The following is a 13,789-nucleotide window of genomic DNA, read 5'->3' as shown; positions in this document are numbered from 1 at the left end:
ATGTAAGGTTAAACCTAGCTCATTATACACACATACAAGAGAGGAAGGATTAGCAGTTACCTTAAAATCCCTTCTCTTTTCAAAGACAGCGATCACAGGTTTGTTTATGTCTGCGATGAGCTCGTATCTCTCTGATTTCCACAGGTAGTCCACACACAGCTCCAGCTGTTCCACCAGAGTGTCCTACACAGAGAAGCAGAAACTAGATCTGAGGGAAAGTCTGCAGCCCAGTCGCAAACATTGCAATGACACTAGTGCATTGAACGGAAAAGGGATCTTCTCAAACTGGCAATACTGGTTACTATCATGAAGTACCTTATTTATTTGTGAAGCTAAAAGTTTTGTTCACCTCACAGTTCACCAGTGTTGGAAGGAACAGGTCACTACAATTCCACTGCTTTTGGCAGTAACTAAACATGTAAATAATTACTTTTTTAAATAAATAACGCTAAATGGTTCTCAGAAATAAATAGATATATATATGTATACCTTAGCTTATACCTTACCATATGTTCTGAAAGCAGATATGATCAATTTATCAGGATATGGTAACCCTATATTGGCTGTATGGATGATGCAAACTCACTACCCTGACTGTGATAGTATGCCTTGTGAGTATTTCTCTATAAAATGCACCTTGTGTCTATTTTTGTTTTGTTTTGTTTTTGTCAGGTTTTATTTAATTTAGTTCATTTGACCTTGCTGACATGGTTTGAAATTATAAAAAAAAACAACAAAAAAGAAATAAATTACAATTATTGAAATTGAAATGAACTTATTACTTATTATTTTGTTTTGATCATAGTCAGTTAATGCGGTCTATATCCTGTTGCACAATGATGGCATGAATCATTCAATTAATATATTAGTGAGAAAATTTCTGTCATTGCAAATAATGTGCGACAGTTAAAACAATAACAGCTTGCTTTACTGGAAATATGGACACTTTTGTTCCTCTTCATGATCAAGAACAAAAACATAGTGGTGAGTTGTTGTCTATGAGAAGGATTTGTATTACTGTTAAGTTTACAAAGGATAAACCTCAGTGTGTTAATATTTTTGTAAACAGCTTTTATTTTATTAGGTCAGTTGTGATAAGAAATTGCTGTCAAAAGTCTAAGAAAAGGTTGTCTCATTTTACTCTGCCAGGGGTATTAAAAACTCACCTGCATTACTTAATTGAAAGGCCTGTGGAGGCTACAGTAATTAGGCATTTTAAAACATATCTATATTATTGCAATACTGTTCCACAACTATGTTATCATACTGATAATTGGTACAATCATAAACAAAAAATGACAGTTGTCTTTTCCCAAACTGTGCCACAGCAACACTTAGTTATATAGCTATAAGAAAGTGAAGCATATATTTCAAAGTAATGCAAAAAAATACTTCCTCTAATTACTTTTATATGCAGTAATTGGTAAAGTGATTCAATTACTTATGAGTGAAGTAACTGCTTTAGGTAACGTATTGATTGCTAATGCTAACTTATTGATATTTTTTTGTAAATTGCATAATACTGCTTTTTACTGACCTCAGTATAAGGTGTGTCTTGTGTACCAGTGTCCTCCTTCATGGCACCCTCCTCCTTGACATTGGGGCTGATGCACATAAACGCTGCCCAGCCCATAGAGAACGATGCTGGGGTTTCAAACAAGATCAAGACAGGTTAGCAAGCAAAAAGATATCAAAATACCCTAAATTCATGTTCAGCTTGTTAATGTACAGACATACAGACATCCTTGTATCAAAATACAAGATGTGGTACTGTGTCACAGTCAAGCATTCATCAAAAGTTGAACCATTTTTGCAGACTAAATTAAAAACATCAAATGTGAGCGTGCTTCATTTCAAATCTTAGTGAAACTTATCATCTTATCCAGTGAGACTTGAGCGAACTGTGAGGGTCAAACAGTGGCAGTAATTACTGATAATCTGGCACAATCTCATATCATTAAGAACAGTGGTCCTCAAAATATCCAACTGCAGCAAATACACACAGTGTACAAAACCTTATCCAACCCTGTATTTAATTTGGTACCTGACCTGATGTCCCTTCAATCCAAACCATGTCCACCTGTCAATATCAACACCTTCCATTTGATTGCAAGAAGCTGAAACATGTCAGTGCACACCCATACCCTCCCACACTCCCTTGTCTCTCGACCCCGCAGGCCCCAGGCACTCACACTCACTGTCTTGATCTCGGGAGGTAGTTAGTAAGGAGCTACAGTTAAAGACAGGGCTTTCTTCAGGGGACACACTGGACATCCTGGCCTTGTCAGCTCTCCAGTAGCCTGTTTGGTAGGAGGGGAGGAGGAGGTTTACAAAGTCCACTTGCTTTTGCCTTTAATGCTCAAGGACAAGGCTCATGAATCAGCTGAGCTGCTGGCATGCTATGCTAGCTGTTGGCACACATGCTCAGTGCATTAAGTGCATGCGAAAGGATGTCAGACATGTACAGCAAAAGACAGACACATGCTGTAAATGAGGAAGCATGCACACTTAAGAACAGACAGAATTGCAGACAGAGGAGCATGTGGCACAGAAAAATGTGGAGAAATCAATATCTATAGCTACTTGAGGTTGTAATTGGGATAGCATCAGGAATGATATTTGGATGCAAAGACAGATCTATACAACTAGATGGTAAAATTTCCCATGACTTCCTACAAAGTCTCCTCCACAAAAAGTCACACTCAAGTCACCAGCGTGCTCACTTTCAGCCTCTATGATGATATGAATGTCTGACAGTTTCAGAAATTTGAAGAGTTGCATGTTAGCAGAGAGAAAGAGAGGTTTGCTGATTGATTGGACTGTGTGGTTAGAAGTTACTATGTCTGCAAAGATGCATATACTAGCAGCATTTTCAAATATTTGTGCAAACAAACACAAACCATGCTGCAAATTTAAAGTCAGAGCAGCAGCATGTGTGCGCTAACCTCTCCTCTTCAGCGATTCAGCGATCAGGGCTGAGATGTGGATGTAGCACATGGCAGCCTGAAAAAAAATTAGACACATTACCATCATATGTAATTTAAACTTCAATTTGGAAAAAACCCAATTTATGACATTTGTGAAGTAAAAGCACCTAGAAACATTTCTAACCTCTGAGAGGTCGCCGTTGCGGACATGAACTTTAGCCATGCTCTCTAGCCAGGTGCATCGAAGCTCTGGGGTGCTGGCATATGAGTTGGCCAGGCTGTACTGAAGATCAACCAACATCTCCGGATCTTTCTCGTGCTCCTTCATTTGTGCGGTGGCCATCAAAACTGTCCTTATCCGTTTGGTCAGGTCCTTCACCTCAGCAGGGAATGGTGTGTTCTGCAGAAAATGTCCAATGTAAACGTTCATTTATCGTACTAAAAAGGTCAAATGAAATACCATTATAAATCATAATCAGTGATAATAAATATAACCCCAGAACTTGCTTCACCTTGAGTGGTGCATCTCCGTTGGCAAAGTTATTGATGATAGCCAGAGACTGCTGAAATCTCGAGCCTCCGATGCCAGCATCTGCTATCAACTGGCTCACTGCCTTGATTACCTGATGCAGAAAGAGGACTATGGTCATGCTGAAACCATGATTCACAAAATACACAATAGCGAAAATATATATTTGTACTACATTTCATCTCACTGACCTGCAGATGTGAGCGGACTATAGACTTGCCCTTGGTAAACTCAAAGTTTTTCCTCATGAAGAAATACAGCAGGGCAGCTGCCTCCGTTTGGGTGGAACTGGAACGATGGTTACAGCACTTAAGGATCTCATAGCACAGACAGCCACACAGGTCTGCCTTACCCTGGAAGAATGCACTGGGGAACTGCCAAAAAAGATGAAGATGAAACCACAAGTGAGAAAAAAACGATGTGAATCGTCACTTAGATGTTTTATGTTTACATGAAGCTTGCCGGACCTTTTGTACAAAGAGCCTGAGTCCAGCGAAGATGTGCCGTAGAGTGGCCGTTGATTGGTTGATCTGGAAGAAGAGCAAGTAGGTGTCCAGCACCTTCTTCATCAGTGCATTTTGCCCTTCGTCCAGCAATAGCTGCTTCTGTATGGATGGAGGTCAGAAGAAAAACACATTTTACTAACAACGTTTCGAAAGGCAATGTTTTTTCTGACTGAAAGGTTTCATGCAGACAGCTCAGATCTTCAGGATCAGAGCTTCTTCAAGCCATTCAAGCCACCAGGTGGCAGTAGAGCAGCAATAGCTTGCTTCAGAATGTGCATGGAAGTGCATGATTTTCATAGCAATTATTTCCAGAAGCTTCACCACTATGAAAATTTCATTTGGGCAAAAAATATTTTGGATTTCCTTCGTTTATTTGAATAATGGTTTCTTTTTTGTTATGCTTGGAAGCAAAAAGAAAAATGTGATTTGAAAATTCCCTTAATTAAACTTTACAAAGCCAGGGACCCCAGGGAGGGAGCCCCTACTACATATGTAAAATTGAGCTGCATATTAAACTGGGCCTACAATAATATGTGGGGCAGCCTATAGTGCCATACATAAACATACCTTTCTATGGTTAATAGTATACTATTATAATACTTATTATTGACAGATTCAAATATTTATACATACTGGGTTTATCTGACAAGGATTTGTGGCTAACAGTTAGCGTATTATCAGTGTTGTGTATTGTAAATTAAATGAGTTGCTTGTTTTTTATAAGAAAAGCCAATCAATATTTGCTAAAAAAACAATATGTTGGATTTATGTTAATGTGTATTTTCAGATATATTTCAATTTTTTGAAGAAAAAGAATCATCAAACAATATATAACTCTGAGGACCCCTAGGGGTTGTGGACAACTTTAAGACCCATGGAGTAGAGCCAGAAGAATTTTAAAAAAAGACTTGTGGTGTGATATGCACTTTAAAATGGTGCAAAAGAGGCACATTTGGATAGCTTTGTATACATTGTTATGTGACAGTTAAATCCAAAAACTGAGCCCAGAGCTCAAATTTAGCATTATAAAATAATGAAACACCTTATAAAATCTTGAGGCTAATACAATATACACTATATATAAAACAAAGAACATAGATAGAAATAGATTCCTCTTAACAAAAGAAAGAAAACTGATGATACATGCAGTAAGTGTTTTGTGTGAAACTATAGAAAGACAACAGACCTTGTGATGGTGAACAAAGAGCTCCAGTACATCCAGCACAGTAAGTGCCACCTCAGTGGACAAGTTTGCCTCAATATCTGTGGGACTCAGAGTGTCTCCGTCCTGTATACTCCCATCTGAAAACAGAATCCGATGTGAATAACTCAAATGCATCACATTTTTTCCCATCTCATTCCAATGTGTCTGTTTGTGTGTGTGTGTGTTTGTGTGTGTGTGAGTGTGTGTGTAAGTGTAAGTGTGTGTATGTGTGTGTTACCTGGCTCCATCATCTGCAGCAGCTTGGGGTTGATGAGAGCATTCTTTCCCCTGATGATGGGCATGGTTTGGGAGCGAGCATGCCGGTGACCATCCCCTCCAGACGCCATCCTGGAATCAGATATCATCAGTTGCAACAATCAGAGTTCAATCACGTTTAATCTAACACTGTTTTAAATGACACTGCAGCAAATGTAATACTAAACTGTAGGTCAAAGATCTATAGAGATTTTGCACCTATTAGTGGGCAGGTAAATGGCATCCATGTCCCGAGGACATGCTGTTATTGGGAATATATTAAACACTCGGGAGTACAGAGACAGAGACTGGCAAATCACACAAAACACTGCAGGTATGAGGAGGGACATGCTGAGATCACAGTTACAGTCTATAACATGGAAACACACAGTGGTCACATCAATGATGAATATACACAGCACAATAATGTCTTCATCTAAGTCCAAGTGTTGTTGTAGTATGAAATTTCTTGCTACTAAGCACAATATTTACATTTTGAGGCAATCCCCAGACACTGTTAGCATTAAGACTTTTTTTTAGCAACCAAAGACTCTTTAAATGAACTCTGTCATCGTGGCTGAGGTGTTTTCCTGGTGGAGGGTGATTACCATTGTGGGAAGAGGCTTGAGGGATGAGAGGACTGGGAGGGGTGGTTAGAGGCCTTCAGGGTGCCATTGGCCTGGGTGGACTGGGCCAGCTTTACTGCCGCTGCTAGCTTCCTGTTCACGAGCCAATCACATCAAAGCTAAAATTAGTTAGTTTCGTTGAGACCATCATTGTTTAGTGTCCATCAGTATTAGTCAGTTATATTTACTATGAGTGTCATGCTCATAGTTTAGCACGCTTGTATTAATAAAAATTTACCTTTAAGTGTAAATGTGAATACTTTGTAATACAGCACTATTTTTTGCACATTTGTGACCTTATTGCATAATTGTTGCAAGAAGGTCACAGGTATTGCTGTAAGGCTAAATGACATGTTAAAAGCAGACAGGATCTTCAATCTGACCTGATGAGAGCAGCTGGAGTCAGAGAGAAAGATCAACGGGTATAGATAGGGAGGTCAGCCAGATGGAAAGGTTAGAGGCGTGGCAGAGTCAATGGTTTTAGTTTGCCATTAGTAGAATACAGAGTCAGTGTATATAAACTCTTGGTAGAGTGTTAGTGGAGAGCGGAAGCTTGAGGTCAGCATTACAGAGAGGAGCTTAGGGAGTATAGATGTGATGAAACTGACACAAATCAAATCCTATGACGCTTAAATGAAACTTGATGGAGACAACTGCCAGTCTACACAAAGCAAATGGAGACTCGGGCGGCCAAAAGAAAGGAGAGACAGCTACTGTGTAAGCCAATAAACACAACTGCCTCAGAGCTCATTCAGCAGCAGGTGGAGCCCAGCCAGTCAGGAGGCAGCAGGGTGTGCACACAAAGGGCTACAAGGTCGACATGCAACATCAATGAGGCAAATGTGTTACAGGATGTAAAGAGCAAGTAAAGCTAACATACGGGGCTGGCATACATAATACGGCATTATACAGAAAGGGTTTCTTGATGCAACAGAACATCAATAATTGTGCAGTCACACTGACAATCCATTAACAGCTGCAGCATGCACAAAGGGGGGGAGGGCATGAGGCATGCACCATGGTGGAGACCACAACAGCAAGGTCGAACATGGAGAAAACATTACAATTCATTGTCATTGGTTTGTGTTATGTAGTGTGCATGTGCACGAGTGTGTTTGTATCTTGTCTAAATACTAAAACATGTCTTAAGTTAAGGAAATGAGGCTCTGTGCACAAACACAGACGGAAACAGGCCAATTCAGAAGAATTTCTGGGAATGAACTGCAGTGTAGCTGGCTAAATTAAAAGCACTGACAACCTAGTTTCAGCTACTTATGAGAGTGGAAATCATACACAAACGCACATTTTGGTTCTTAATTTACATTACAGGTTTCAGTATTTCATGTTTTTGTCTGGTCTGTTTTTACCAGTTTAAAGAAAAGAGTATAGTTAATAAATGATGATGTACAATACGTCCATTTACCAATCAGGATTTCCATGAAATTTGATCAAACTACAGCAACACACTCCCCATGAAGCACATCAGCAGTTTTTGCCTTTATAACCATTTTAGATCACAAAATCCAATCATGTCCTCAGCCTTTAAAACAAAATATGACATGCTCACATAAGCTAGAACCAACCAATTAAAACCAGTATTACCAGGACATCCACCCATCAATCACTCTGCAACATTTAGCTGCACAGAGCTTATAGTAGCTAAGTTACCTTGTTAGCAAGAGCATGGTACATGAGTATGTTGAGTATTTTACAATTCTACAATTTAATTTAGCAGACGCTTTTATCCAAAGCGACGTACAACACAAGCAAGAATTTAGACTTAAGGAAAAAACCCTTAGTAAGTGCAAAAAGTGCTTCAGGTGTGATTGGTCACAGGTATTGCCGTCTAGTGGCAGAAGAAGTGCCCCCCACCCCCACCCCCACCTTTTTATGTCTCCATGGTTACGTGCCCCAGGCTAGAATTTAGTTACTTGAGAAAAAAGTGGTATCAGTGACAGCCCCGGATTATGCATCAGGCATTTTACATTGAATGCTTCAGCAACTAACGTTACATAGAGCATACCATGGGCTTTGTCTCTCTCCCTAATAGATACTACTATCCCGTTGGCTGACACCATCGGAGCTTCACTGTTATGACACACCTACTTTTTAACAATCAAACCTTTGTTTTTAATGTTAAAAACAACCAAAACAATGTGGCTGAGGTCTAATTCACGCATTCATTAATCTCACTCATTCACCTCTCCCTTATCCTCCTCCCTATCTAATGCCAAAAAGGTGTGTGTTGATCGAGCAGTTTGCTGTAGCTCCATACTGCGATATGGAGCAATAGCAGACTGCTGGATCAATCCGTCACAACTGAAGCCCGTCCATTTTTAGTGGTCCAATCAAATGTAAAGGGTTCAATTTAAATCCTTCTTGCAGCTCTACACTGTTTGAATATAGAGAACCACAGGAATGAGCCCTTAAACCCAGAAATCCAATAGCATCACAGCACCTCCTGTTCCCTCATCTCAAAATCAATGGGTTATTTGAACGGGTTTTTGGTTAGAGGCCTGAAATAAGGTCTGTGGTTAACACAAACTTAAAAGACTTTTACGTTCTTCTCTACAACATAAAAATATGTCAGTTAATAGCCCACTCGCAAACTTTGAAGTTTTTACATGTCTTAAAAAAGACGGTTGCTAACAAGTGGCGAAATGAGACTACAGAACGTCATCACGTCTGTGCTGAACACGGATTTACAGCCTGGTGGCGGTGGAGACTCAACCATAGTGCAGTCTGCATTAGCTTAGCAAAAGCTTTTTACTTCTGGCTATTGCATCTAGGGTTCAAAACTCCTGAAAGTGGTGTTCATTTGTGAAGATTATCTTGCTGAACAAAGTTGTAAGTATCATAAATGTTTGTTTACGACAGAGCTTATTTTCCAAAAACCAATGGAAACTCTCATAGGCTTTTTGACAAGGGAACCAGGGCGACGTTAGTTTTCTGGTTGGCCTACAGAAAAATGTCATCCTTTGGGCACTCTTTTATTTCACTTTAAAATGTGTCACAGCAAAAAAGCTAAAGATGCTCTGACTTCCGTTTCACTGGGACTTTAATATTACAGAGAATCTTTAAAACGTGAAAGTTTCCAGAAGCTTCAATGACTGGATTGTTGTCTGGTAGACTGGCTGACTGACTTTCTTCCTGGCTTGCTGGCTGGCTACACACTGCTAGTGTAATTTATCGCTCCTGAACTTCAGTGGGTGCCCACACTGACTCAGCCAGGCATCAAAGAGCTAACAGAGAGAGACACTGAGACAGACACAGGCGTAAGACTGTGAATCCCCCATGGCCTGGTATTACAGACGAATGTTAAGTAGCTAGCAGCCCCAGACAGGCTCAACTGTGCCTGAGAGCGCTAGCTCAGCTTCCAGCTATCTTTATTCTGCTAATGCCTCCACACACAATAAAGCAGTGTGTTCTCCCAGCCTTTTGTTGGCTTACATCTCAGCATCTTATTGCTGAAAGGAAAAAGAGAGCTAATTTAATTAGCTGGGAGGAACCAGAAGATGGAGGAGTCTAGCAGTGCCAATGGCTCCGCTCCAGTAAGAGCACATACTCACACACACACACACACACACACACACACACACACACACACACACACGATAACGACCCCCATCCAGTGCTTGCCAACTACTACAGTATCCAGCAGTGCTTTTCTCTCAACAGCAAGATCCAGGAGTTCCCCCTCCCCCTCTCTTCCTTTTCTCCCCCCTTTACCTTTTCCCCTCTTGAAGCTCATCCCTGAGCGTGCACATGCATACAGAACATATATTAGTATTTCTGCCTGACTGTGTCTGATTCATGTATTTGTGTGTGTTTGCACACGTGGCTGCATTTGCATGTGTGTGCATTCATGTGTGCGCGTGATTATATGAATTATATGGGTGGGGGTGTAACAACCTTTGGCTGCAGCATGTATGTTGAGTTAATAAGCTGTTTCCATATATGCAGCATTATCCTAAATGCGTAAATGAGGCCTGGTCCACCTTTTTGTTGGAGATAGCATCCAAGACCAGCACTCACCTGGCTATGTGGCGTTTTCCGAGGAACCTGAAGTGCTGCAGACACAGCCTGAAGAAAGGGAAAATACAACAATATCTTGGGTGAAGCAGGGGAGGTTTGTTTGTTTTTCTGTTTTGTAAGCTAAGAACAGAGGATAAATGAAGTGCATGTAATCAAACTCAGTTGCAGAAGAAGCACAGTCAAGATGCTGACACAAACAGGAAGCAGGCAGTTAATTAGCTGCACTGTTCAGTGGAGAGGGAGCTCTTGTTGGAGTAATAGTCTGTTTTTCTTCTCTCTCTCTCTCGCTGTGTCATTACTTTCATCTGTTCCCCTCTGGCTAAATTCTTTGCCTTTTTTCTCTTCTCATTCTCCTGTCCCCATCCCTGTCTGTCTCAGTGTTTTTGTCTTTCTGTGCACAGTATCACTCGTCAGCCTAAAAGGAGCTGTGATAAAACTCTGCAATACAAAAGAGGAGCACTTACTCCAAGATGTTAAAGAAGTCCGAGATCTCCTGGTGAATGGCCCGGTGCCAGTAGGACACCAGCACATCTGGAAACAGGAGACAAAAGACATCATGTGAGAAAAAAAGGCAGATTTCCAGCTGGCAAGCCAAGAGCCAGTGAGTATTTTCATAGAGTCAGCACTTTCAGAGCACGATCATACATGAGCGAATGTAGTAAAATGTAATTTCTTACCCTCAGATATGGTTTTCATGATGTGCAAAAAGCACATGAGCAGACTGCGGGTCTCTGCCTGGTCCAGCTTGTCACAACGAGAACCGTAGCCTATGAGGGACTGCGGCCGTGCAAACTTAGGAGAAACATCCAGACAGAAATGCAGTCAGAAATGCACTGTTAGTACTGTGGTTGGTGTGGACACTGAGATTATGTCCTCAGTATTGGAGGGAAACTTAAGATAAAATGGGTATTTTACAAGCTGATGTTGCATTTTCAGGTGAAATTTTCTCTTCCAGCAAATGTAGAGACGGTTAGGAAGCATCATTTATACCTTCATGCTAAGGAACTAAATTTACAGAAACTATGACCAGACAAACTGATTTTCCAAAATATCATTTTTTCTGCAGATACTCTGCCTTCTGCCCGTATCTTTTTATTTTCTTCATATCTTCTGTGTTCAGGACACTTATGTGCACTCAGGTGAGGTTGGTGCTTTCTAAAAAGGTAGCAACCAGGTGCCAGACTGTGAGCAACAGGCATCCAAGAGACACTGCACGAAAAAAGCTCAAATCTAGCACCAAACGATAGTAAATCTGGCTTTAACTTTTATTTTCTCTGGCAAGTGTGTTTGTTAACAGTAACCAACAATTGTGCATAATACTTTTAACTTTATAAATGCAATATGATAAATATATTTTATTTTGCTGGTAACGGGGGCTGATTGAGGGACTGATGGCTGCAATGTTTTTTCGTTTTGTGTATAAATTTTTGGCCATTTCTTTGCCTTTGTGACATAATGACAGGAAGTGAGGAGAGAGATGGGGAATGTGATGCAATAGGTGATGGCTATTTCTCCACTTTAACTCTTCTTGCTTCTTACCTTCTCACATCCATCCATCTTCTCACTGTTCCTGTCACTGTTGCTAGGGTTGGAGTCCACGCTGATCAGAGAACCCCGAGAGTCGGCCTGGTTACCCGTGGCAACTGCCAAAGATGAAAAGGCTGGTGGGGGCGGGGGTGGGGGTGGGGTGGGGTGTTAGCATCAATGTCCTCATTCACTCCTTTTTATACAGACACTGGAAATAGACAGACGGCTACATACATGAATGTCACACACTGTTACCTGTGATAGAGTTCAGTACTTCTTTGGAAAAGGAGGCATCTACAGAGTTGCCATGGCGAGTAACCGGAATCACCCCTGCAGCCACTCCCCCTCCAACACTGAGGTCGTCTCGAGAGCCCTGGTGGGGGTGGACAAAGGAGAGGACGAATTTAATGCAATAATATTCTATAACTCAGGCTTTTATTTCTATCAGTTATTAGAGCAAGCTCTAAAGACTGCCAATACTTCAGACAAAATTCTGCAACTGCATCCATGAAGGCAATCAAGTTTCGGTTTAAAATGATAATTATACTTTAACTGAAATTATCCAGTTATTACTATTCTTTCTTATTTCAAAATGAAAGCAAACATTAAACTTGTAGGATGATCCATCCACAGTATTCATAAGCACACAAACTTTAGTTTACAGTGTGCTGAAAATCAAATGGAAGAGGACAGATGGAAACAGAAAGACAACATATACAGCATTCAGCAGGACTGTATAGATTAGGTCAGGAACACTCAAATAACTTTGCTCAAGGGCCACTTTTGCACAATGTCAAGAGACCACGGGCCACTTCATAAAATAAACAAAAAAAAAACAAAACACAAAAGCATTAATAATTTTTATCAGTATATATAATAAATTGCTTGTTTTCAACTTTTTGATGTTTGCTGTCCTGCTCTATATAAGATGTATAAGCAGAGGCGTTGGTAGGATTTGACGAGATTTGGGGCTTAACCTGAACCTCTGTCTGTGGGTCCAGATAAACAAGCTCTTTTTGGAATACTTTTTATGCACTCTGGCATCGTATTTACCTGCTAAGTACACAAAACCCAGTGTGAATTAATTCATTTGAACTTTTAATTGGAAAGTGGTCAGCGGGCCAACCAGCATCCTATCTGGAGCCAGATTTGACCAATGGGCCGTAAGATGAGTATCACTGGTTTAGGTGATATTCATGCACTTGCTGCAAACCTGTAACAATTTTGCAACCGTGTGCTACAAAACTGGTACCAACTTTGACCAGGTGGGAAAGTAATACAGGAGAGAGATGTATGTAGAGTACATGTTCTAATTGAGGAATGACAGGATTTATTTGTTGTTTAAATAAAGTTAGTTTAAATAAAGTTTGTCAATGTCAAGTTGTATTTAGGAGAATCTACATCCCTGAAATCATTGCAATTCAGTAACATGTAACAGGAACACATTGTCTTAACTAATCAGAGCCACCCAAACGGATCATGCCCTCTGTATACTTATTTTAATTTTCTCACTTCTTCTCGCTTTTGGTTTTTTCCTCCCCTTGTCTTCTTCTCTATTTTTTTATCCCTTTCTTTTAACTTATTTTATTTCTATTTACCTTTTACAGTGTCCTTTTATATTTTGTATTTTAATAACACACAAACAAAACAATAAACTAATTAGGGCAAAAAATAAGACTATAAGACCAGTGGCATTTACCCTCAAACACTGCAGGAATAAGTATGACATAGCACGCAGTCAGTCAGTCATTTCATCTTTCATCTTGACACTTACTTGGTCACTAGAAGTGAAGTAGATGGGGAAGATATCCCTGAGGAAGAATCGTGGCATGTTGTCGAGGATCAGGCCGTACAGAGGCAGGTAGAGAGATGCAATCCTTGCCTGCTTCTCCTGGAAGGGCAGCAAAGTAAAAGGGCTTGGCTTGAAAGACTTGCATATTCAGTATTGTGCGTACGTGCATATTTGGTATCCAGTGACATTGTCTTATTATACCCCAATAAATCAGCATACTGTATTTTTCAAACTAGTTATGATACATGTCATGTTTTGTCTGAAATGTTCTCCTACCCTCTGAAGACTTCGGAATAAACTAAACTAAAGCATCAGTATCTCAACAGTCTTTGGGAACTCCATAGAAAATGTCATCGCAATTACATAATATTTAATATGCCCTGGCAAG

The 13,789-nt window shown here is 40.3% G+C and overlaps 1 protein-coding gene across 9 annotated transcripts in view; it reads right to left on the bottom strand.

The window, feature by feature from the left end:
* Positions 1-13,789, bottom strand: part of dock10 (dedicator of cytokinesis 10) — a 77,484-nt gene that overhangs the window by 6,014 nt on the left and 57,681 nt on the right. For 5 of the 9 annotated variants that reach the window (XM_088078948.1, XM_088078945.1, XM_088078947.1 and 2 more), the window contains 17 exons: positions 13,384-13,500; positions 11,865-11,982; positions 11,622-11,743; positions 10,760-10,874; positions 10,547-10,613; positions 10,083-10,130; positions 6,030-6,140; positions 5,405-5,514; positions 5,149-5,264; positions 3,924-4,061; positions 3,648-3,830; positions 3,440-3,550; positions 3,112-3,327; positions 2,946-3,003; positions 2,193-2,300; positions 1,538-1,644; positions 61-183 (listed from right to left, as the gene is read on the bottom strand). In XM_088078948.1, the coding sequence (XP_087935074.1) occupies positions 61-183; positions 1,538-1,644; positions 2,193-2,300; positions 2,946-3,003; positions 3,112-3,327; positions 3,440-3,550; positions 3,648-3,830; positions 3,924-4,061; positions 5,149-5,264; positions 5,405-5,514; positions 6,030-6,140; positions 10,083-10,130; positions 10,547-10,613; positions 10,760-10,874; positions 11,622-11,743; positions 11,865-11,982; positions 13,384-13,500 (1,968 nt within the window). The remainder of the gene's footprint in view (positions 1-60; positions 184-1,537; positions 1,645-2,192; positions 2,301-2,945; positions 3,004-3,111; positions 3,328-3,439; positions 3,551-3,647; positions 3,831-3,923; positions 4,062-5,148; positions 5,265-5,404; positions 5,515-6,029; positions 6,141-10,082; positions 10,131-10,546; positions 10,614-10,759; positions 10,875-11,621; positions 11,744-11,864; positions 11,983-13,383; positions 13,501-13,789) is intronic. The other 4 variants (XM_088078946.1, XM_042486668.2, XM_088078950.1 and 1 more) reach the window with 3 other exon arrangements.

This window comes from Plectropomus leopardus, chromosome 6 (assembly GCF_026936395.1).
Source record: "Plectropomus leopardus strain MGB_pleo_1.0 chromosome 6, ASM2693639v1, whole genome shotgun sequence".
Classification (NCBI taxonomy): Eukaryota; Metazoa; Chordata; class Actinopteri; order Perciformes; family Serranidae; genus Plectropomus; species Plectropomus leopardus.
The sequence above is the reverse complement of the archived record's forward strand: the minus strand, read 5'-3'. Positions and strand labels throughout refer to the sequence as shown.